This window comes from Malaya genurostris, chromosome 3 (assembly GCF_030247185.1).
Source record: "Malaya genurostris strain Urasoe2022 chromosome 3, Malgen_1.1, whole genome shotgun sequence".
NCBI classification, from domain to species: Eukaryota; Metazoa; Arthropoda; class Insecta; order Diptera; family Culicidae; genus Malaya; species Malaya genurostris.
In genome coordinates this window covers 240,889,618-240,914,780 of record NC_080572.1, presented here as the reverse complement: position 1 = coordinate 240,914,780, position 25,163 = coordinate 240,889,618, and the positions used below count along the sequence as shown (strand labels likewise).

Sequence of the window (25,163 nt, the reverse complement as noted above, 5' to 3'; positions counted from 1 at the left end):
CACGCGAGATACGTCCAGGGTGGACAAGACTTAGACGTATACTGGTTTATTAACAATTTCATAAAACTATTTATAATGAGAAAAGTGTTGCATTGAATTAGAATATTGCGCAACATATGACGCAACGTATTGTTGTTCTCTCTTTTCATTCCACATCGGGAGTCCTGACGGTTCGTCCGCGTCCCTAGCTATGCATACGCGCATCTGGTTTACATAATTTTTCTGCCTAGTTATCTTACGCAGCTTGTTTACGCCCTACATCGTGCCGTCTAAAAAAGTCTAGCGCGCAGCGTTCTTAAATGATCCTACCTGAGTTCATAGTCTGATCGCTTTCTTAAGAGGAACGGAAAGGTTTTATGACTATGGAAAATAAACATGAGAACTTAAACTGGGGTAAACAATTCCAGTTTTCTATCTGGTGGTTGAGCGTCTTTCTGCTAAAGTGAAATGTTCGATCGCGTTTTGAAGTCCTGGATTTGAACTTGTTGAAATGAATGAAATCTGCCGGGTAACTTTGCTTATTTTAAGCCGTGCTGGAACACCAGTAGCGATGCAGAATCGGCTTCGTTCGCATCCCGAATCTACGTTGAATATTCGTTGACGTTCATTGCATTTTCGATATTCGAGCAACATTGATTACTATAATAGTGATAGATGAAATGTATATTGCATAGTCATAAACATTATAATAGAGGTATATTTTTCATATTAATCTTTTGGAATTGTGATTTTAGTGATTTTTGATGCATCATAAAATATGCATTACACTCAAGCAAATTGAGTAGTGAAAATCATAAGGCAAATCTTATGATGCATCAAAAATCATCAAAATCATAATTTCATAAGATAAATATGAAAAATATACCTCTTCAATATACATCTCATCTATCACTATTATAGTTTTCATACGAACAACTTATGAACTTCACAATTAATGAGAGAAGTTATGTTTGTCATATAAATTTCGCACAATGTTCCTATAAATTTCGTTTGAATTTCATAAGGCGTTTTATTGGAATTCCTATTTTCGGGATTTCATAAGGCGGTCTTATGATTCGCTTACGATATTCTTGTGGCTAAAAATCATACGAAATCATTATGAAATTCCATATATTTTTTGCCTGAGTGTATGATTTTCACAACTCATTTTACCTGAGTCTATAAAAAGGCTTTGCACTGTGCAAATCGACTTTTGAACCGAGGTCCGGAGGGTCAAGTGTCATATACCATTCAACTCAGTCAGTCAGTCTGTGTGTACACACACAGTGTGTGTCTGTATATGTGTGTATGTAACAAAAATATGCACTCGATTTTCTCGGAGATAACAGAACCGATTTTCATAAACTTAGATTCAAATGAAAGGTCTCTGGTCTCACAGAATGCAATTGAATTTTATTTACATCGAACTTCCGGTTCGAAAGTAACGGGGTGAAATGTGCAAAAAAATGAATAAAAGTGCACTCGATTTTCTCAATTCAGATTCATTCGCCCTATAGTCTCACGGCCTACTATTGAATCTCATCTGGATCCGACTTCTGGTTCCGAAGTTACATGGTAAAATGTGCTAAATAAATTAAAAAAGTGCATTCGATTTTCTCAGAGACCTCTCATCAAATTTTCACAAACTTAGATTCAAATGAAAGGTCGTATAAACCCATATAGCCTTACCGAATTTCCTCAGAATATGACTTCCGGTTCCGTAATTATTGGCTAATAAGTATAAAAATTTCAAGCCAAATACATTTAAATAGCAGCACAAATAGGTTTCGGAAGTATCGAAAATAGTGGTCGAAAACTAAAAAACGGAACTCTTCTTATTTTTAGAAACAGCTGGGTCGTTTTTGTAAAACTTAGACTCAAATAAAAGAATTAACGTCTATTGAAATAGACTGCTTTGGACTTTTGTTCGGATCTCACTTCCGGTTACGAAGCAACAGGGTAAGATGTGTTTAAAATTTTAATCTACCATTTAGAGCGAAAATTCGAAAAAAGAAAGAACTCCTATGCACTGGTCGAAATTGTAAAAACTTTAAAAGGTCATGCTAGTGTGAGCATCAAGATTAGTTTATTTGGGCATACATTGGTTATTTTTTGTGTGAAAGCGATCTACATATGGATCCGATACAGGATTATGCGTGTTGATGTTTTATTTTACTTTTTTTCTGTCTTAGAACTTTAATTTTTCTGTTTTAGAATCTTACGTTACATAAAAGAGGTCAGAAAATTTCTTCTTAAGCCCATAAATGGCGTGAAACAAGCTTTCACGCCGATTTCTATAAAATATCGTAGAAGATGACATGACTTGAGACAAAGACATTATAATGCCAAGATATCCAGCTCTCACATTTTACAAACAAATCATAAGCGACATACTTTTTTGCGAGCACCCTTAGGCGAGTCCGCATCGAATCTCGTAATTACAAGTAGGTGAGTGAAATTCGTGCGCGCGAAAATAGCAGCACTAACTTTAAGTTGACAAGGTCTGAGACAAATGTTTCCGAAATATTAAGAGAAACATATTTCAATTACATGTGGCTACTATCAATATTTAAAATAACAATTGTCTATCTAGGAGATAAAAGTGGTACGAACACATGTTTTTTTATTAAACACATAATTCTTACGAAATTAAACATTAAATAGTTGCCAATTCATGAGAAAAAAACACTTGAAAAGTACGGTGGAAAATATTTCCATAACTTTTTCATGTAACTATAATGTGATTAATTTTTTGATTGTAGCGTTAATAAAGAGCTAGAGATTTGTTTTGGTGTTTTGTTTCTGTGCTTTGCTTCTCTGTCGGACAGTTCGGCAAATGTTCGGCGAGTTAGACCGACAAAACGTATACCCGTCGAATGAACGTTGCATACAAGTGTTGAAGTTTTCGTCTTCGTTGGTTGTCACTGCGATGACATTTCTTTATTCCTTCTGTTCTGCAGTCGTAGCCCAATTGGAGTTGATTACAGATTATTGTATGGCATTTTCGTTGACTCGTTCGATCGCGTCTGTGTGCTCTCTTTCTATACGCCAACAAGCGACACCGACCGAAGGAAGAGACAAAGCGAGTTAGAACAGAAGTGAAAAGATAATTTATTAGTGTGGAGATGTAGTAATTCTTCATTGTTGGAATAAAATTTATGATATTTTTCTGTTAATTGTGGACAAAGTTGCTAGTAGGAAGTGTTTTGCGAGCCATAGATTGTGGAAACAATTTCTAGAATATGCAATATCTAGAAAATTTTCCTATCCTCTAATTCGCCGTGCAATCGACAGTGAAAATTTACTCATTGGGAAGGCTCCTCCTATCAGTGACAATCGAAAATATAATACTTGGCTCTGACCACTGGAGGAAAGTAGTCAATTCCGAAGTCTTCTGGTCATTCATCTAGCGATTTACAGCACGTAATGGAAGGAGAGTCGGAAACACAGCCGCTACTGAAGCAGTCAGAATCGAATCCCAATCGGAATCCTGAATCCCTGTCGGAACAACGTAAGTATTTTGCTTCGAAATGGATGTCTGTCGTAATCTTTGCACCAACCGAACTTATTGAGAAATGTCATTATTGCGAAGGAGGCCGTTTTGGGGCTTCCCTATCAAGTTCCTCCCGTTCGACCGAAGAGCAAAGCGAACAGGGCGATCGTATTAGAGCGGCGTTTTAGCCTGCAATCAGTGTTTCACTCAATAGAAGTGTTATGTGTGAGTCAGACATTGGCTTATTCGATTTCGTTACAGCTTTCCGCACCTGACACCACCTTCGTTACCCCGCCGTTTCGTTCATCCTGCTTTGGTTTTGCGAAGCGATTCGTCGCAGAAAAATGGCAATTCTACCTACCTATATGTTCATACATTGATTCACACATTTTACTATGTGCAGTGGTTTAATGTATGTAATGTTAGCAAAACAGCGTAATGTGAAAAACAGATTACTGTTAATTGCGTTATTTTGAGTTATTTCTTCCTGTGCTTTGTTCATTTTACTTTCTAAGATTAATGCATCTGAAAATTCTAGGTCATTCTGCATGACGTGCAGCGAAACACCAAGCGCCTACTGAGAAGACTTGTTTTCATTACTCTCATTGTACAACCGCAAGCCGTATGAGTTTTATAACAGCTACGGCGATTATGCTGTCGATTGCGGTGTTCTTACGTTACGGTGTGTACGAAAAGTTCTCATTGACTGCTTTGTTTTGCTTCTTGGTCGTCTTAACTCTCACACAAATACCCACAGTTAGATGTTTACATAAGAAGTTTCTACTGTGCATGTCCTACTAGGAATCTGACCCTGTTTAGAGTTGGCACTGTAATGGAGGACATATTCGGCTAAGCATATTTGCCGCTTACTGGAAATTGATAACAAATCCAGTCAGTGTGGTTGATTCGAGAGAATTGCTCAGAATGTGTTTGGAGTGATCAGGTCTAGTGCAGACAAATCGAAGTCAACTGGTACTAATCATTCGACTAATACTAATCAGTTGACTATTACCAAAGTCAGCTGTCATAATCTTGATAATGTTAATGCCTTACTCTAGTAGCTATGATTCAGAACCCCTCGTATGAGATTTTTCCATCGCTTAATATTTAATATTTTGATGGATTACCACCATAGACGCTTCTCTCGACAATTATTTAAAGAAAAATGGCTAGTAACTATTTAACGAATTATTTCAACTTTTGGTTAAAACTGAAGTCGAATTTCACGTATTCAATCCGTTGTTATAAATAACCCTGCTCGAAAGCATGATTATTTCTGATTATTTTCTGACACCGAAAAAAAAATCTTACGAAACGTGCATGTTTCTTATCTCTGGTAAAAAGGCGGGTGGGTAATGTCAGAGACATAACTGGATGTCGTGAATACGAAAACAACTGACATGTTCCTTAACACTTCCGAATATCAATTAGTTGATCAATTGTATGAATTATGCAAGCATTCCCCTTTTCCACATTTTTCGCAAAAACAAAGAAGGCTTCAATTGATCTAGATTACTGGGCGGTCCTAACGGCTAAAAAAATAGCAGCATATAGAATTTTAATTTCGATTATTTCATTTCGGATTTGCATTTCATTGGAAGAAACTATCCGGATGCTGTACGGGATTCATTCCTGCCTTTCAGAAAGACCAAATTGTGGAACTCACTACGATATTAAACACTGTTCGGAACATTTTCCTCGAACGATTTGTTGCACAGCAGCAGATATTTTGTTCTTTTCCTCAGAACGCGTTCTGATTGGCTGGTGTTGACGTGGATCAAATTAGACAGGTTTTTCAATAGTGTACTATTGAAATACTTCAATGCTTTTTCTATACACGCTTAAGTTGATAAATTTCGATTTTATTGGTAGTTAGATTATATAAATCCTTCTACAGATCACTGAGCTATGAGCTTTAAAAATACGAGAAAGGCAAACGCGCCTTATGAATTATCCTCTTTGATACTCGTTTATACCAAACATTTCAGAAAAGTTTAATTTTGAATTATTTGAGATTATGTCACACAACTAAAAATTTTATCTTAAATTGTGATCATATTTCCGATGACATGTAGCAAAAATTATGTTGATTCGTTAGATACAACAAGAGATATTCACGATCAAAAACTTATCACTCTCTCAGAGGGTAAATTTTGAAAAGGCGCCCCATAGTAGAGTAAATCGTATTCACGACAAAATTACTTCTGTGTAATTTCTTTTTAAAATTTTAAGTCATAGAAAATATCCCAGTAAAAAGTTTTAATGTATTATCACACAAAACAAAGCTTTTCTATTGTTGTTTAATACCAATTATTATACAACTTATAATTTTATTTCTAGTGCAAAATAAATCCAAATAACTTTCCATTCAATTTTTGATACGGCCGTCGTTTAAGTTACGTCCTAGTTACGTCAAATTTTTACCAAAAGTTCGTCATTCGCGGAATGTTTCACAGTCTAAGTAGAAGAATTTTTTAGTTAAAATTTTCAGAATACATCATTGAATATATCAGGTGTACAACTTTGCATCCGCCGTTTTCCGATAGGTGGCTGTACCGACTGAGGCTGGTCAAAATACATAGATTATAATGCCTTCAAAGTGAGTGTGTACAGTGCCTAACGAATTGCCATCGCCGTTTCAGAAACAGTTGTTCTTGTTTTTGTATTATTCATGCTCGAAAATGTCTGTTTATGTGTCCAATTCTCGCCATTTGCGGGAAGTTTTACTTTTCTGTTACAATTCGAAAGAAATGCAGCTGAAGCGCATCGAATGCTCTCAGAAACTTACGGTGATGCTGCTCTGAGTAAAAGAACGTGTCGGGAGTGGTTTCAACGTTTTATAAATGGTGATTTCGATGTCGAAAACAAACATATTGGTGGAAGAGAAAAAACCCTTCAAAGATGAACAACTAGAAGCATTGCTTGATGAAGATTCGTTCCAAACCCAAGAAGAGCTTGCCGAATAGTTGGGAGTGAGTCAGCAAGCCATTTCAAAACGTCTCAAGGCCCTGGGCATGATTCAGAAAGAAGGAAACTAAGTGCCGTACGAGTTGAAACCGAGGGACATCGAGCGCCGTCTATTTGCATGTGAGCAACTGCTTCAAAGACAAAATCGTAAGGGGTTTTTACATCGAATCGTAACCGGTGATGAAAAGTGGGTACGATACGATAATCCTAAACGCAGAAAATCATGGGGAAAGCCCGGGCATGCTACTTCGTCGAAGGTAAAACCGAATATTCATGGCGCCAAGGTTATGATTTGTTTTTGGTGGGATCAGCTCGGTGTGATTTACTACGAGCTCTTAAAACCGGGTGAAACCATCACAATATCAAGAGCGACATGACAAAGTCATCCTCCAACACGACAATGTTCGACCTCACGTCGCAAAAGTGGTCAAAAAGCACCTGGAAAAGCTGAAATGGGAAGTCTTGCCCCACCCGCCGTATTCCCCAGATGTCTCCCCTTCTGACTTCCACCTATTCCGTTCGATGGCACACGGCAGATTAATATTTTTAATCTTTCGAAGAGTTGGAAAAATGGATTGCTTCATGGATAGCGTCAAAAGAGGACTCCTTTTTTCAAACCGGGATCCAAAAATTGCCGGAAAGATGGGAGAAAGTTGTCGCCAGCAACTGACAATACTTTGAATAATACAACTGTAAGCACTTTTTCGCAATAAGGCTTTTAATTTTGGAAAGAAACGGCTGAAGCAAAATTGGACACCTAATACATACGGATGTGAGGTGACACCTGGTACTGCCTGGGCACTAACAAAATTTGGCAATTAAGACTTTGAAAAAATATTTTTTTAACGAGAGAACTAATTATTCAAAGCTGCTTGGGAGACGCGCATTGCTTTACCTGAGTGTAATGATTCAATTAATAATTCTCGAACAACGAACGATTAATCTCGCAATAGACGATGGAGCGGAGTCCAGTTAACACTTTTGAAGCCATTGCTGAGCTTGTACAGTATTTTTTCATTAATGTAGTCTCATAGTTTTCTTATTTTTAAAATGAAAATTACGAAAATCAGTCAACCAAACCAGAATAGTGTTTGATCAGCTTAGCAGCTCTGCTGTATGACGAGCAATCGCTCTTGTTTGAATTGAAACTAGCTTTGCGTACAAACCGCAACACATTCGCTCGCAGTGCCAAATGATGCCAAACTGAATCAATTTTTCTTAAGAGATTTCTTTTTACGTGATTTCGTTTGTAGCTTTTTCACGAATGGGCGGTTCCAACGGCCACACATATAGGCACTTATAGAATTTTGACGTCGAATATCTCATTTCGGATTTGCATATTTCATTTGAAGAAACTTTCAAGATTCATTTCTGCCTTTTAGTAGGTCCAAATTGTGGAATTCTTTACGATATTTAGCACAGTTCGGAACATTTTTCTCGAACGATTTTCGCACAGCGAAAAGTGCACGGAGTAAATCAAATTATTTTGGGTTTTCATTAAACTGATGATTTTTACCTTCGATTTGCAAAGAAGTAATCTTAATAGTTCTGTAGATAACATTTAGAGTCTGTTTTATATAATGTTGTATACTTTTCGTTTTTCGTTTTCTTTCTCTCCAATGCAAACGACCAGCAGCTCTGCTGTCTGACGCAATCGCTCTTGTTTGAATTGAAACTAGCTTTGCGAACAAACCGCAACATATCCGCTCGCAGTGCCAAATGATGCCAAACTGGTTTATTGCCTCTTCTCGCCTTAACGACCGGAAGGCAAATGAGAACTACGACCTGAGCGTTTGAGGTTTCTAACCACGCAGAAGGTGCGCTCTCCGATGCCGCTGCTTGAAGGCGTCTGCTCTCCCCGACGTCTGCTTCCATCCATCGCACAAGAAGAAATGATCAACTTTCGACTGCGGTTCCCCTTTTATAACATTCAGTTGAATGACTACCTCAAAATCGTCGTCCTTGTGCGAAAAATCCCAAGCGAAAGTAAAGAGTTTTCCGCGTTGTTTTCAAAGTTTAGGGAAACTTAATTTTTGAGTTGTTTGTGGTTATCTCACACTGTTTAAAATATTATCCTAAATTCCTGATCATATTTTTGATGAAATAGTGAAAGAATTATGTTGCTGTTGCTTTCATATTGCTAATTGAAAAGGCGTCTCAAAGTCAAGTACGAATACGACCATGACAAAAATAACCTTGCTCGAGAGTGTGGTAATGGTGGACTTACTTTACTATGGGGCGCCTTTTCAAAATTAGCCATATGGAAGAATAGGCAGAACTTAATCGTGAATATCTCGACTTGTATTAATGGTAGCAACATAATTCTTTCACCATTTCATCAAAACTATGATCAGGAATTCAGGATAATATTTTGAACAGTGTGAGATAACCACAAACAACTCAAAAATTAAGTTTTCTTAAAATTTGAAAACAACGCGGAAAACTTTACTTTCGCTTGGGTTTTTCGCGCAAGGACGACGTTTTTGAGGTAGTCAGGTACATATCTTCAACTGAATGTTATAAAAGGGGAACCGTGGTCGAAAATCGATCATTTCTTTTCGTGCGTTCGATGGAAGCAGACGTCGTGGGAGTGGAATCATCAACCAGCAGCGACGGAGAATGCACCTTCTGCGTGGTTAAAACCTCAAACGCTCAGGTCGCATCTCTCATTCGCTTGCTGGCCATCGAGGCGAGAGGACCTTAACCAGCAGCAGCAGCGGGAGTTAACCAGCAGCGACGGTGAATGCACCTTCTGCGTGGTTAAAACCTCAAACGCTCAGGTCGCATCTCTCATTCGCTTGCTGGCCATCAAGGCGAGAACCAGCAGCGACTGAAACTGGATTCTGAGTCTGTTATTGGATCTAAATTTAGGTCTTGAACTCAGGGTCCAGTTCTCTATTCCAGACTTCTATTCGGTTCTTCTTAAAACCATAATAATACTCTTGAAGAATTATGCGGAATTTACTTTACTGTACCTCTATACAACCCATTTTTGTCGTGAATACGACTTACTTTACTATGGGGTGCCTTTTCAAAATTTACCCTCTGAGAGAGTGATAAGTTTTTGATCGTGAATATCTATTGTTGTATCTAATGAATCAACATAATTCTTGCGACATGCCGACATGGAAATATGATCACAATTTTATGATAAAATTTTCAGTTTTGTGACATAGTCTCAAATAATTCAAAATTAAACTTTTCTGAAATGTTTGGTATAAACGAGTATCAAAGAGGATAATTCATAAGGCGCGTTTGCCTTTCTCGTATTTTTAAAGCTCATAGCTTAGTGATCTGTGAAAGGATTTATATAATCTAACTACCAATAGAATCGAAATTTTTCAATTTAAACGTGTATAGCAAAAGCATTGAAGTATTTCAATAGTACACTATTGAAAAACCTGTCTAATTTGATCCATGTCAACACCAGCCAATCAGAACGCGTTCTAAGGAAGCATATTAATAGTTTCTTTCAATAAATTATGCAAATCCGAAATGAAATAATCGACAATAAAATTCTGTATGCGGCTATTTTTATAGCCGTTAGGACCACCCATTAGTGAGAAAGCTACAAACGAAATCACATAGAAGGAAATCTCTTAACAAAAATTCAATCAGTTTGGATTCTATCGCCCCTGCGAGCAGATGTGTTTTGTGTCGTCTGCACAGCTAGTTTCGCTTTCGACAAGAGCGATTACGTCACAGCTGCCAGTCATTAGCATTGGGAAAAAACAACGGTGGAGAGCATTGCACAATATCAGCCGTTCTAATGGCTCTAAAAGTTTTCTAAAGAACTATTAGGATTTGTTGTTCGCAAATCGTAGGGAAATATCCTCAGTTTACTGCAAATCAAGAACAGTTTGCTTAGATCTGTGCACTTTTCGCTGTGTGAAATTCACAGTAATCGAGATCAAGTGAAGCTTTCTTTGTTTTTGCGAAAAATGCGAAAAAGGGGAATGCGTGCATAATTCATACAATTGATATTCGGAAGTGTTAAGGAACATGTCACTTGTTTTCGTATTCACGACATCCAGTTATGTCTCTGACATTACCCACCCGCCTTTTTGCAGGATACTAAGCAAGCTCCAAATTTTGTTCTACGGGGTTTCTGAACGGTCCCATAGAAACTTTTGCTTCAGCCATCATACTCCCCATACTTGGCCCCTTCTGACCAACAGTTCATCGATGTCTCACGCATTTGCTGATTAGTACTTCACTGGTTATGAAGATTGAAAAAATGGTTTTGACGATTGGATTCTTTAAAAAAAACCTTTTTAATCCATCTAGTGGTGTAATGATGCCTTTCTCACATTACTTATATTTTCAAAAATATTACTAGAAGATTCTGTCAAGATTTTTTTTCAAACTTGAATAAAATCAAAAACTTTCGTTGGTGTAAATTACCATCACATTTTCATTTTGTAAACAGTTATGTCAGTTAGATTTGAATGTGGCAACCCTGCACACTATACAAAATTGAACAAAGCACGCTAGGCTTTGGTATGCTAGACGGTGGTGTTTTCTTCTTCCGTACCAGCACATGCCATGCACATGCGTATCGGATTTACATAATTTTGTATGAAAAATTTTGACATTGATCGCCCTATAATTTCGCAACTGGAAATCGAATCTGTATGAAATTGCACAGTATCTTTCAATACAATGAGAGCTTTAATTTAAATCATGATTTGTAAAAATCGGTTTGTCCGTTGCTGAGAAATCGAAGTGAGTTCCATTTTTTTAGCTTTTCTTCACCATTACCAGTACTTTCGGAAGTAAAGACCGGAGACTAGTATTCCCAAAGTAAATTTGTATATCCACTAACTAACAAGGTCTGAAAACCAGATAAAGTTACCAGTAAGTTTTATAAAAATTTGCACCTCGTTTCGCCATCGTTTGTGAAAAAATACTCAAAATTTTTTTCACTTATCGCGCTGTAATACCGGATCTGGATCAACTTTTCGGGGACTTTTAAAGAATTTCAAGACCTTTCATTTGCATCTTAGTTTGTGAAAATCGGAACCGGAAGTCGGATAAAGACAAAATTCAATAGCGAGCTATGGTACCATAAGACCTCTCGTTTGAATCTAAGCTTGTGAAAATCGCTGATGGTATCTCTGAGAACAATTTTTTTTGCGCATATCACCGGAACCGGCAGTCGGATCGGGATAAAATTCAATAGCGAGCTATGGGACCATAAGACCTTTGATTGGAATCTGAGTTTGTAAAAATTGGCCATCTCTGAGAAAATCGAGTGACATTATTTGTCACATACACACGCAAAGACATTTACTCAGTTCGTAGAGTTGACTCGAATGGTATATGACATTCGGCCTTCCGGGCCTCGGTTCAAAAGTCGGTTTTTACAATGATTGTAATAGGCTTTCTATATGAGAAAGGCAAAAATGAACAGTTTCTTTTGACGTAGTATCCATGGTTGGTGGAAAGATGACCTAAAATACATTACATTCCAAGGCAACTACTCTGAATATTATATATTGAACTTATTACTTACATTCAACATGTATTTGCATTTTAAAAACTCCTCATTATTAACAGACATAATTTTGAACTCATCGCCGTATAATACATAAGGTGATGAGCTCAAAATTTCAAACCGTCATTTAAGTGACGATACATAAAACTCGCAAAAATCGTTGAAGACTGTGCTCAAAACTGTTCCGTTTTGTAGATACGATACCTGGATTTGGAGGTACCGTAAATAGTGATAAAAAATCCAAAATTTAACTTATTTCGATTTTTATGAGATGGTTGAACGATTTTCATAACTTGTGATCAAATTGAAATGATCTATGACCTTAGAGGTAGCCTACTAAATTTAATTTTATTCGAATTCGACTTCTGGTTCAGGAAGTATAGCTATTCTAATTTATAGGTCTAGTTAGTTGATGTTTGTAACAACTCACCTTCAAATGAGGGTTATGTAAACATTCGAATTGGTTCAAGATGAAAAGGTAAACCAGTCAAGAAAGCTGGAATATCAATTACAGAATAAATAGAAATTAATTGCTTCCTCCTTCAGTTTCCATTTCTAATACTTTGGAGCATATCTCATTACATTTTAAACAGTTGAAAATTATAGATTTAAACATGCTGGTGATAATTCAAAACTCAAATGTGTATAATTCTGGCCAGAGATAATTTCTGATTTTGAGTTGATGTTCATGCCTATTCATTCGAACTTGCTCACTACCAATAGCGAAGACAATGAAGCAGTTAGACTACTTGGCACTTGAAACTGAGCAAGCAAAACTTCAAATGACTAGGTACGATTGTTCAATTGACGATGAATTCTTGGAGCTTCACTTGAGTATGGCAGCAACAGTGAAATGAATGAGAAGGTATATGCTGATAGTCAGTAACCATAAATTTCATTTTCATCTTATATTATTCGATTGAAAATGAAATTTTACCGCACTGCTCTGTGCATTAGAAATATTAAATAGAATTAACTTCTGTTACAGAATTGAACTTAAGTAGCATTGTTTTTTACACAAGTTTTAAGTATTATAATGTCTAGGATGATGGTTGAATGTTAATCTTGAAACAATGCGAATCAAACTGATTATGAAAAAAAAATATATGGGAAAAGCTTCATCACATCGAGGCAATGCATTGCTACCCACCACTGTATTAGTGTGCGATATAAAAAACTGAGTGCGAAATGTTGACTGGACCTGAAAATTATTCTTATCAAATTGTACATTCAATTAACGATCGCAAAATAAACCCTTCCAATTCTTTCTTCCAGCATCGCGAGAGGTCAAAGCATCACGGGAGGTCGTTACAGCATCGCCAATCGGACCGGATGAGGTGCCACCGTCGTACCAGCAGGAACAGCAGAACAGCGTAATTGTGACCTGTCGTGTCTGCCAGGCGCTGATAGACATTTCATGGAAGAAGGAACAACACGTTGTCAAGTGTTCGCAGTGCAATGAAGCTACGGTAAGAATTAGTTGCATTTTGATAACGTGACGGCTTTGCTTGTTTGACTGGGTTGGTTCGTTCTGCAAGATATCAGTTGTTACGTCAGTTGTTCAAACAAAACCATACGAGAAAGAGTTCATAATCGTGCATGGGATGAAATTGAAATAACTGAACATTGATTTCGATTTGCAGCCAATCCGCAATGCACCCCCGGGCAAAAAGTATGTCCGCTGCCCGTGCAACTGTCTGCTTATTTGCAAGAGTTCTTCCCAGCGGGTGGCCTGCCCACGGCCAAACTGCAAGCGGATCATCAATCTGGCGCCGAGTCCGGTTACCCCACCGTTGCTGACGATGCCGGGAATGTGCCGTGTCACCTGCGGTCATTGTCACGATACGTTCTTGGTAAGCTGACTGATCATCACTCGTAGTCGGTCTTTTGATAATCGATTTCTTTGTAGTTTGATACGCTGAAAAACAACTTGGCCAGATGCCCTCATTGCCGTAAAGTTTCCTCTGTTGGTGCGGATTTCTGTCGTAAGCGGCGCAACCTACTCTTCCTGGGGGGATTGATTTTCCTAGCGATCGGTATTGGCGTTACTTATGGAACTATGCCATATGCAAGGGTAAGTATTTCATAAACTCGAAGCTACCTCTCGATCTCATGAAAAAGTTATAAATACAAATTAAGTCAGTAAAAACTTCTACGATTAAAAATGTTGCACGGATTCCAGAAAAATCTTTAGAATTCACGATATATCCGACTCACTTATGATACTACCTAACTTGCAAAGCATCAGCATACTTGTCTGTCATCAACGAACATTTTCGAATAAATTCCGGTCTATAGAATAATGCAAAACATTTCTTAAAACGATCGAATCATACCTTCATCGTTTGAATCGTTTTGGATATAGTTGAAATAAATAAGGATAATTTCTAAGTAATCAAATTCAAAGGCTCTTCAGAGCCATAAACAAGCGACGTAGACGTAGTTTCCAAAAAGTATAAGTTTGTGTCCGATGAAGGGAAGGGGCTTGGTTTTATGTAGTGCATTTGTAACAATAGTCATCTCATTAGTAGAGTTGTCATATCATTTTGCCGATAATTTTGATTTTCAATCAACGAATTCTGCTAAAAAAAAATAGGTAAAAATTTTGCAATATTGCTGTTATAGCATGCACCTATTTTCATCTTACCCTTAAAGTCAATCCATCGAACAAAGACAGTAGATCTCAACTGACTAAATAATAGTTTGCGTATATGAGATGATTACTAGAGCTGAGATGAATAAGGGTCCCGTTACCCTATATGTAGTCCTATGCAGTATGCACACCAGTACCGTTTGTATTGAGCTCTTTAGTACCTCGAGGAAGTCATTTAGGACTGTTTATACTTTTACACTATCTCAATGATCTGAACTTTTTAGTAAAATGTTTCAAACTATCGTTTGCGGATGAATTAAAATAATATCTAATGAAGAACAAGAGATGCATGATTTTCGTAAGCTCAATTCGATATATTCGGTGTTGCTCCAACAGGATGGTACGTAGGTTGTTACTTATGTATTTAGACTTGGCAATAAATACTAACTGTTGCCCGGTGGATTTGACGTTGCTATCATAAAGTTTGACATTTTTAACACTACCATCTTCAGAATATTCTGTGATTTAAGTGCTCTTTGTTTTGTTTACAATGAGTTGAAAATTTTACCTCAGCAATAAAATTATTTTGAAACATTTTCGTGCAATGATTTGTTACGATTTTCGTCGTGGATTATCAATAATTATCAAGACAAGAGTGCTTCAATCAACTTAGCTCGACTTTTGGCAGTGTAGCACTATAAAAAACTGCTATAACGAATTCAATCGTTGCTTGCCGATGAATTTAAAGAAAGTCATCCAAAATCCAGTTGTTTAGCAAGAAAATATTGATGCTGTTAAAAAATCTAATAATGGAAGATCGTCATGTGACGTAAAAAGCTTATGTTATTTTGCATAAACATTTATTCGTGATAAAAATTGGTTCACGTTTTTTTCAGACCGATAAGCTTTACGTGACCGATTGAGCTATATTATTGTTAGACAAAATCATTTTTTATTGGATCTCGTTGACACGCTTCATCTAGGGGGAGAGGAGCATCAATTTCCATCTAGTGGGGATTGAAGGTCACTTTGTCCGTGGCTCATATCATCCATTGCTTCATCGTCGGAGTTGTGGGTGGTTTCCGTTTTCTTGTTTTCCTTTACATGTTTACGTTACGTTTTCGACTTATCAGTGCGTTAGCAGATTTTGTTGAACTGCTGACGCAAACCCCCGGATCAACATAATCCGCTGAGCAGACGAAAATTAATGCTATTTGCAAGACACATTTTAATTACACAAGAAGAGTAACGTCTAAACTGACGTTTCGAACGAAACGTTGTTGATTGCTGTCTTGGACTCATTGCAGATTGTTGTAGATGCGCTTTGTACATTGATTTCAGTTCATAGGTGAAAATGTTTTTGAAACAGGAGTACTCCAATTCACTAGTTACATTTGTTGAGCGGTTGACCTTGTCCGAGCTGATTGTTCACGAAACTGACATGTAATCAACTGATACTCATAGGTAACTAGCGATTTACAAGGATGCCTTCCGCCCTGACCACAAATTACATAAGATGGAATTGCTTTATGCAGTCGCATACGTAACACTCCAACGCCATTCCGAACCGGGGAACTTCTTCGTACTGTAACATATTTTCTCGAACGAAATGATCATCGATCTGCGGGGTAAGGTCATGTACACGTACTTCTATGGCATCGTCCACCACATACAGAGGGATTTTGTATTTCACATTGTCATGTGATTGTCACTGTGCACCTTGTTGTTAACCGAAGCGAATGCAATTGCATCTCTTTCACGTTTAAACATAATGTACACACAGTTAGACGCCTCGTTGAATTGAATCTCATTTACATGATTAACGTCTAGATGTATTCGTTCTTTAAGTAAGATTTCAATTTCGGTTGCTCCTGGTCTAACTTTGCAGCGCTTGAAATCAATACAAATTGAATTTGGTCTTGTGGGCCAAGTTTCAGGCTTCTGTAAATCGCATTGGCCCATTTCGTAAACTCTATTGTTCATTACACTGTATTGTCGTCTCGACCGTAAGCAATTTCGGCTGTGCCGGATGAGATGCGAACACGAACTGATTTGTTCATGTTGGATCCCACATAATTTGACAATTACTCAAAAAACGACTCGAAATGCTGCAAAAAATCCATCTTCTGCTTCAAATTTGTTGTAAGACATCTACACAGGTGAAGAAACATGGATTTTCTCATATGAGCCCGAAACTAAACAGCAGTCAACCGTATGGGTGTTCCAACCCGCATATGCATGGCTGCCAGATGGCTGACTAAACGCTGCCACCTGGAAAATATGGCTGGCAGACATTCTGGTGACCGATATAACGATATAACCGTATCCACCAGGATTTTTCCACATTGAAATCTTTGACCTTTTCAGCGAAGGTGAGAAGATGAAAACGCTCGGTTAACTTAGATACAGGCGACTTTGTTTTGTCAAATTAGATTTGACAACCGTCACTAAATCAATTTTGGTAGCCGTCTGGTGGCCGTGGCTGCCCAGGTAGCCAAAACGCTATGCGGGAAGAAGAACCAAATCCAACAAAAGTTGTTCGCGATCGAAGCAATTCCAAGAAAATGGTAGCTTGTTTTTTCATATCGCTACCGTTGCTTCAGACGATCGTAAGACCGTCAATTCTGATTGGTATATCACCATTTGTTTGCCAGAAATTTTTCGTGAAATAAGAAAAGCAAACGCAAGACGCAAAATCATACTTCATCACGAGAATTCAAGCTCTCACACATCGGGTCAAACAACCGAATAATGAGCACCCTTAATGTCGAATTGATGGGCCACCCACCGTATAGTCCTGATTTAACACCTAACGACTTCTATTTGTTCCCTTCCGTGAAGAATAAACTGCTTGCAGAGCGATTCAACACTCCTGAAGAAGCGGTTGAAGCATTCAAAAATCATGTTTTGGGGGTTTTCATCTCAGATTTGATACAATCACATACTGACCGTCATGCTCTCCTACAATTAGTCGTCTCAGTCTTCGTTCTCAACCTTTTTTACGAATTTCTTATGCTAAAGCCAAGTACGGATATAATTAACCGTTTTCCAGTATGTGTTGGCAGAGCTAATAAAAGTAATTTTCATTGACTCAAAATAGACGAAAATGACGAGAAATTAATGTCACTCTCAGCTACGCTTGCAAACTTTGAGAACGAAATCCATGTCCAGTCAATGACATAAGCGGAACAGTAGTTTCAAAAGTTGTGTTCTATCTTTCATTTGCCCTTTCAGTCATTTGCGGTTTTCAGTGAAAATGCCATAGTATGCAGTGTCGGTATTCAAGGTTTCACAATGACTTTTACCTGTTGGTGCTCGAATCTGTAGCAGTTTTGGTTTCCAAAGAGGCTCTGGTAATTGTCATATTTTAGTCATTATTTATAGCCAACCGTTACAGATTTTCATTACATCGATGAAAGAATGAGAACTGAAATTCTGCTGATGCTCCCTGCAGATGTTAGTTTCGTTTCGTATTGCCATAAAGGAAAGAGTGACGTTGGCAATTATTCTCTCTTATTTTTTCAATGAGAAACGAAAATGCTTCGTCTCTCTTCGTTTGTTCTGGTGTCGGTCATTTACGAATGAGACAGTAAAATGTTTAAAATTAGGTTGTTGGAATGGTTTTTTTTCATTGGGAATGCGTGACAATTTTAAGCTCTGTGTGTTGGTTATTTAACAGTTTCTCGTTGATTTTCTCTCTCTCTCTCTCTCTCTCTCTCTCTCTCGAAATGCGAAATCTAATCAGTTATGTTAATTTTCACACACAGTAGCGACCCTTACACGAGAATTATTTTTGTCATTTTTAATGATGACTAAGTAATGATATTTCAAATTTGCATAGAAAACTTGTCATTACTGAATACACGTTCATTAAAATGATATTATTTTTTCGAAATGACACTTTTAATGATCAACCTCAGAACCCATGGCTGCTCATCGCCGCACACTCAAGGCACGAATGCTTTGTAGATCGTCCTCCACTTGACCGATCCACCTTGTTCGCAGTGCATCTCTTCTTATTGTCCCAGCCGGATTAGATATAAGAACTATTTCCACTGGACTGTCGCCCAAAATCCTAATATTGACGGTCAGCAGTGAGTCCAAATACACGAACGCGTCAACCACCTTGATATCGTCACCGTTTATCAACATTCGTAGTGAGAGTCTTAGTGTTTCTTCTTCTCAGCCTTTTCCTCTCATTTATTTTGTTTTCGACGCATTTATTGACAGTACGATACGCCTAGCTTCAGCTTTCAGTCGGATGTATGTTTCCATCATCTTCTGAATGTTACGTGTTATAATATCAACGTCGTCAGCGAAGCTTAAAAGCTGTACTGACTTTCGGAAAATCGTACCACTCGTGTCGCAATTTGATTGCGCGGTAGGAGCAACAGTCAAGCTAATTTCGCAAACTGACAATGTTCGCCAACATGTTGCACAGTCGATAAAAACTTGTAATGTAACCATTTTTTGCGAATGTTTCAAATTTCGTTTGAAAACGATCGATTAGCTCGGAATATCATTCTTTGGGTTTATAGCCATAAGCAGATGACTACTTATTAGTCTTTGAAAATACTGTTAGTCATTCAGGTAGTCTTGAAAATGACTGAAGTCCTGAAGAGATGCAACTCTAGGTAGCCAGAAATGCACGCGCTTAAAGAAGTCTATACCTTCTTATGTGATTTTCGGTCAATGAACAAATTATCCAGTCAAATCGATGGTTACCTACAATAACCAACTGGATACATGCCAATATTTTCACAAAACTGTTCACTGAACGAGGGCGAAATAAGTGGACCATTGGACACTGTCTAACTTACCTTACCTGGCAGCCAAGTCCTGTGGTGTTTCTTGCTGTATTTGGTAAACGTCTGTCCCTCTTTGAAAAGAATCTATTCTTACAAATCCTGTAGGTTATGTTCATAAAATGGTTTGTGCATCAAACTAGAATAACATCTATTTTCTTCCCGTTTCAGAGCCACAGCGGTATCTTCATTGCCTACATAAGCCTGTTTCTGATCGCACTACTACTATTCGCCAAGACGCTGTACTACTGCACACTGAAAGTGAGTAACGTAGAAGGGCCGATTTAAGAAGACGGTTCGGCAGCAGCCGCCCCGCAAGGCGTGTAACGTAAGCCACGTGTCTCCCAAAGTTTTGTGTTTCTTTACCCACTGGGCAAAATCTAACGAAAAAGCTTTTGTAAACGCAACCACACTCTATCACTCACATTCCCAGAACGAGAATGATATCGTCGCACTGTTGGAAGATAAGTATTGCATCGGTGCAAGGATTTCGTATTCTGATTGTGATAGAATTCAACCGATTGGTGTTTACAGGAATAGAAATAGAGCAAAGCGTGTCGTAGAAAAAAAAAACAAAACACATTAAAATGATTGTGCGAAAAATTATGAAAGGTGACTAGCAATAAGATTAAAGTGAAACCACTGATATATGCAAACATGCTATGCTTTATCATTCTATTATTATTATGATTATTATCATCATTTGTAGTTTAATATTTTTACAAACTGTATCAATCACTCACTTGAATTTATGTAGTGTATAAATCATTTGGATAAGTGCGGAACAAAAATATTTCTATTCTGTGTTTCAAATCTGTATGTATTTAATCATTAAACTGGAAAATTAACGAAAATATAACAATATGAGAGAGACTGCTGTAGAAAGCGGTTCATTGAATATCGCTGGTCGCCACAATTTTGGTGCGTTGGCAGACGAGCAAAGCAAAATAGAGATGCGAGTGGGTGATGAACACGGTTTTCGATCCTTTCCTAAAAGAGATCCGCCACCCCATTGTCGTTTTCCCCCCCCTCAATAATAGGAATAGCTCAAAGCAGTGATCATCACCTTGCAAAATTAGCATTGTCCGGAAAGATACATACATTACGAATATACCTTATATATAAACAAATAAACAATACTATCATTACTCTATGCATACATACCTGTATCATTTGAATTGTAATCCAAACAAAATAAAAAGGAAATAAAATCTGATGCTGCACTGCAGGTTAGGTGGAAAGATAGTTTGTGTCTCAATGAAGAAAATTTCAGCAGAAAAAAGAAACAGTAGTGCTTCAATCAAACATTGTAATAGTACACAACTTTTTACAGGAACTTCCCTTTGAATCTCTTGATTCAAACAGATTTTGTGAAGTAGTTATCCACCAACGACTGTTTCATTTGACCATTCAACGATGGAAACAATTGTAGAATAAATTTGCAGCAGAATGTATGATTTTGTTTACTTCGTATTTCAATTATTACAAATCAAAAGTCGATAGTCGAAGGATTTCATTGTTGGTAACGAACTGTTGCAGATTTAACCCAGAATTGATTCTTGTTCGAAAGCTGGTTTTATACTGTTTAAATTTGCTACTGTACCGCTGTATGAAACTATTTCGCTTTGCTATGATATTAAAAGGTTTACATGAACAAAACATACATTAGGGAAAATTTCCTCTGGGCAATGGAGACATCTGGAACAAAATGAACATTGTTAATATAAATCTAACAGTAAATCTACTGCAATTATTATAAACAATTCGAGATAGAAGGAGAATACAGTAAAAGTTAGATAAATTGTAGTACATGCCACGTGATTGAGTAAGCTGAATTGGAACGTAAAGAACTCCCTCGAACTTATTCCAACTACACTTCGAAATCCGAAGTTTTGTTATTTCCAAAAACATTTTCTTAGAGTGTGAATCCGCCGAAAACAGTACCTCGTACATGGACAGTGATTTTGTTATATGTAATGCTCGGGTCGAGTACAATTTTATTCATTTTAAACGTGTACTGGTTGGGTTCGGGTTCAAAAATTTAGTTGTGTTTTGGGTATTCGCACCCTATACCGACCCCAAAAATGAACCCTGACAGGCTCGGGTTAGGTACGACATAATTTATTGCGAGCATGGTGCCCTCAGGCGAGTCCGCATCGAATTTCGTACATATGTAGCTTAGAAAACTTAACTACTATTTTATGTATTATTATTATTACTGTCATTTATTTTATCCCGGTTTCATCCTTTTCATGTGGTTTTGACTCTGTTCTGCTTCGTACGGCCTGCCGTTGCGTGCTTTATTGACAATGGAGTTTTGACCATCAACTCGCAAAACCTCAAAACTTTTTTTTTCGTTTCTGGTTTCGGGAGGCGCCAGGGCTCCTCAGACTCCTTCCCACCAGTTGTCGTATGGTCGAAGCCCGACCTGGAAGGATTCCTAGTGTCAGTAGGATCGTAGCACCAGCCGTGCAATGGTTCTGTACGCTATGAATTGGCTGCGAATTCTGTTGAAACAAAGGGTCAAATTCCACAAGATACTCGTCCATTTCCTCAAGCAGGGCCGAGAAATCCAGGCACCTGTAGGAGTCGTCAAAATAGACAATGTGCTGTACTATCAGCCGCTCCAGTTTTGAAATCATTGGCAAAAGAAAAAAATGCAGCAAACAGGAAGAAGGACACGCGAGAATGTAAACGAGGTAAAAAATTTCAAAGTAATCTAATGAAAAAAAGCCGAAAAAATTAACTTCTGCACATCCCCTAGAATTATCTGGCAGTTTAACACTATTACCGTGCAATTTTTGCAATGACTGTGCGGAAACATATATTGGAGAAGCCAAATGAACGAAAAACTAACAGAAAAGATGATTTATTGGAAACAGATACGCTCTGAGTCAGGACTGCGTTCTTATGCATTCCGTGCATACGCGCTACCATTTCAACACACTGAATCTTGTTATAGTCACTCTAAAACGCCAGTCAGATATGGTAGAACGTCCAACGAACATGTTCTACATCCTGGACGTGCAGGCAATCTGCATCAAAAACCCATTGAGTACGACTCAGGAAGTTCAAACTGGATGAAATTCCGAAGAAAAATATATTGATAGTATTTTGACAGATACTGTAAGTAAATAAAAACAACATTTTTGTGAATTATTGTGTTCTATTACTTTCATGTGTGATTCATTTCGCAATAATTGAGATTCTTAGAGCTTAAGCAGTGTGCCCTAAATTATATATTATTGAATAATAAAAAAACGTTTAAATCTTCGAAACTGTTTGAAGAAAAACCAGTCAACAAAGCAAAGTCCTGGCATTACATTCCTTTTGTGGAATTTGGCCTTTCTGTTTCAACAGACTTCGCAGCCGATTCTTAGTGTACAGAATCATTGCATGGCTAGTACTATGGATCCTACTGACACTAAGAATCCTTCCAGGTCGGGGCTCGAACATACGACAACTGGCTTGTAAGACCAGCGCCCTATGCATTGAACCACCAACCCGGGACAGTCAACGCGCAGTCCAAAATAGTTCGAAAATTGTGCAATGCGATGCCTACTGCGAATTCGAATTTTTTAATCTTTGATTACGTAAACCCACGCGAGATTCTATTACACATTCTCCCTGAGGCCACAATATTATACGGTGCGAGAAAGGCAAACATTGAAACAGTCTGCGATATCGATTCAAGCCGAAAGGTTTAGTGAGAAAGTATGGTCTGGCAAGCTATTTGTGACTGCGGTAAGATTTTGCAACCCTTCATCACAACTGCTTCGATGAACAGCGAAATAACTTGTCGCCAAGAAGTATGTGCTGAATCTAATGAAAAACGTTCGCAAGAATCTTACAAACCAATCGGTTCGTGGCGAAATTCATTCGGAATCGGTTGTTGCACTGGGGTTTACTATGATTCGAAATTCCGGACAGGTTTCTGGCAATGAATGGCAACGGTAACACTTTTTAATACGCTATGTTAGCCTCACGGAAGGTTTTTACGTCCGGAGCGTGTATGTAGACTGTCATGTTATGTAGACTGTCATGCGATATATTCATCACTCATAATTATGTACGAAATTTTACTACTTTATAACATTCAGTCTTAAACCCATTGATTCCTAAACATATATTATCAACTTAACCCTTCCATGACCATAAGATGTACAGGACGAAATATGTCAGCACAAGAAAATATTTTTGCTATTGGGGGTGTAAATTAAAAAAATATCATCAGAAAACCACAGCAGCGTGCATAAGTTTCCTATAATTTCATGGGAAATACTTTTCCCTATAATTTTTAAAAATAAATAAAAAAAGAGTTGGGTTTATTATATCGTAATTTCATTCATTGCTTTAATTATCAAAATAGTAAAATAAATAGTTAGTTATGGCATTCTATGGAACGATTTCATGTACTTGTGGACGTTGCACATAACACATTTATTATGTGTTCTATGTTCTATACGTTATTTCGCACAAATGTTTTTAGTGCAATAAAGATTGATAGCCAAGTTGATAGCTCTTTTTACTTATTCGTTCAGAAACACATTTATCGCCTTGGAAATAACTTTTCTTTAACATTCAGTAAAAAAAAACATCGATTGAATAGTAATAGAACAATCTATAACGATTTTTATAGAAGGGCAACATATTTCCCTTGAGCGTTAAGGGATTAAAGCGCATACAGAATGTGATGTTAGTCTGTGGTTTATCTTCAATCACGCTCTCTTTCGATTATTGTGAAGTAATTAGATTTTCTTTGATTTCACTACTCTGTTTGAGGGTCAAAAGTTTCGGGTATCATTTTATGTAAAGAGCTCAGTGATAAACGTGGAAACCGCTTAGTAATTATAGTGATTTTCACTGTCGGCTGGAAAAGATTGCGATGCGATAAGATAGCGACAAAATGCCGCAAAGATAGCGAAACTGTCATTCGCATCGATTCAACCCCTTCGAGACCACAAACCAGAAAGAAAGTTTTTTAAATTGACCGTTGCAATGACTATTTTTTTTATTTATTATTAAGAAAACTTCAGTCATAATGAATTCATATTGATAATGCGTATGTGGCAGATTACGGCTACAACTTGCACGGATTTTTTAAGCGTTTGCTATTTATTTGACATAATGTACGATTCAGACGATCCGCCTCCTTCCGTCACCGCCACCGGAACGTCAGCTTCCGTCAAAATTAGTTTAATACTTTCTTTACCGGAACGTTCACACGCTCCGCCCGTCAAGACGTTCCGTGACGGTGACGTCACGTGTGAATGGCTCCATAAGAATGCATGTAATTAATGTTGACGGTGCCGGTGACGGAGATTGACTGTGACAAAAGAAGACGGATCGTCTGAATCGTACATAATGGTTATTTTGTGCTTAGTATGTTCCCTTTTCATTTATATTTTGTACTAGCTGACCCGTCGAACTTCGTCTCGCCCGTTTTTTTTTTATTTATGTTTTCGGACAGTAGAATTGTGAAACGTTATGCTGTTAATGTATCTTTCCATTATTTTACTGATTACTTGGCTGCGATGAATTCATAAAAATATTGTGAATATGTTAAAAGCTTTTGTTACGCAAAAATAAAGCGAATGCACCGCGAATCATCTTTTGAGTCAGTGCATCGAATAGCGATTGTTGATCTCTCTCAGACTATGGTTTCGACATATGGAATAAAAAGTGAAGCAAAAATAACTGAGATGACTACTTTAAATTGATTAGAACAAATTTACAAAAGCTGCCCTCGCGACTTGTAGTTCGTCACTTTTCGCTAGTCTGGTGATATTATTTAATCGTGTTTGATTAATGTTCGTAGCGTGACAATCA

At 37.6% G+C, this 25,163-nt stretch overlaps 1 protein-coding gene across 1 annotated transcript; it reads left to right on the top strand.

Moving 5' to 3' along the window:
- The first annotated feature begins 2,933 nt into the window (after window positions 1–2,933).
- LOC131435892 (type 1 phosphatidylinositol 4,5-bisphosphate 4-phosphatase) lies at window positions 2,934–21,140 on the top strand. The gene is made up of 5 exons (XM_058604160.1): window positions 2,934–3,490; window positions 13,212–13,405; window positions 13,580–13,789; window positions 13,846–14,010; window positions 19,506–21,140. The coding sequence occupies exons 1-5, from the start codon at window positions 3,406–3,408 to the stop codon at window positions 19,620–19,622; spliced, it is 771 nt and encodes a 256-aa protein (XP_058460143.1). The 5' UTR covers window positions 2,934–3,405; the 3' UTR covers window positions 19,623–21,140.
- The last annotated feature ends 4,023 nt before the right edge of the window (window positions 21,141–25,163 follow it).

Bases quoted from the DNA above. Each gene is read 5' to 3' on its own strand.
- LOC131435892 (XM_058604160.1), top strand. From the start codon at position 3,406: ATGGAAGGAGAGTCGGAAACACAGCCGCTACTGAAGCAGTCAGAATCG. The intron at 13,790-13,845 runs GTAAGCTGACTG...ATTTCTTTGTAG, and splicing joins ATTGTCACGATACGTTCTTG to TTTGATACGCTGAAAAACAA. The intron at 14,011-19,505 runs GTAAGTATTTCA...TTCCCGTTTCAG, and splicing joins GAACTATGCCATATGCAAGG to AGCCACAGCGGTATCTTCAT.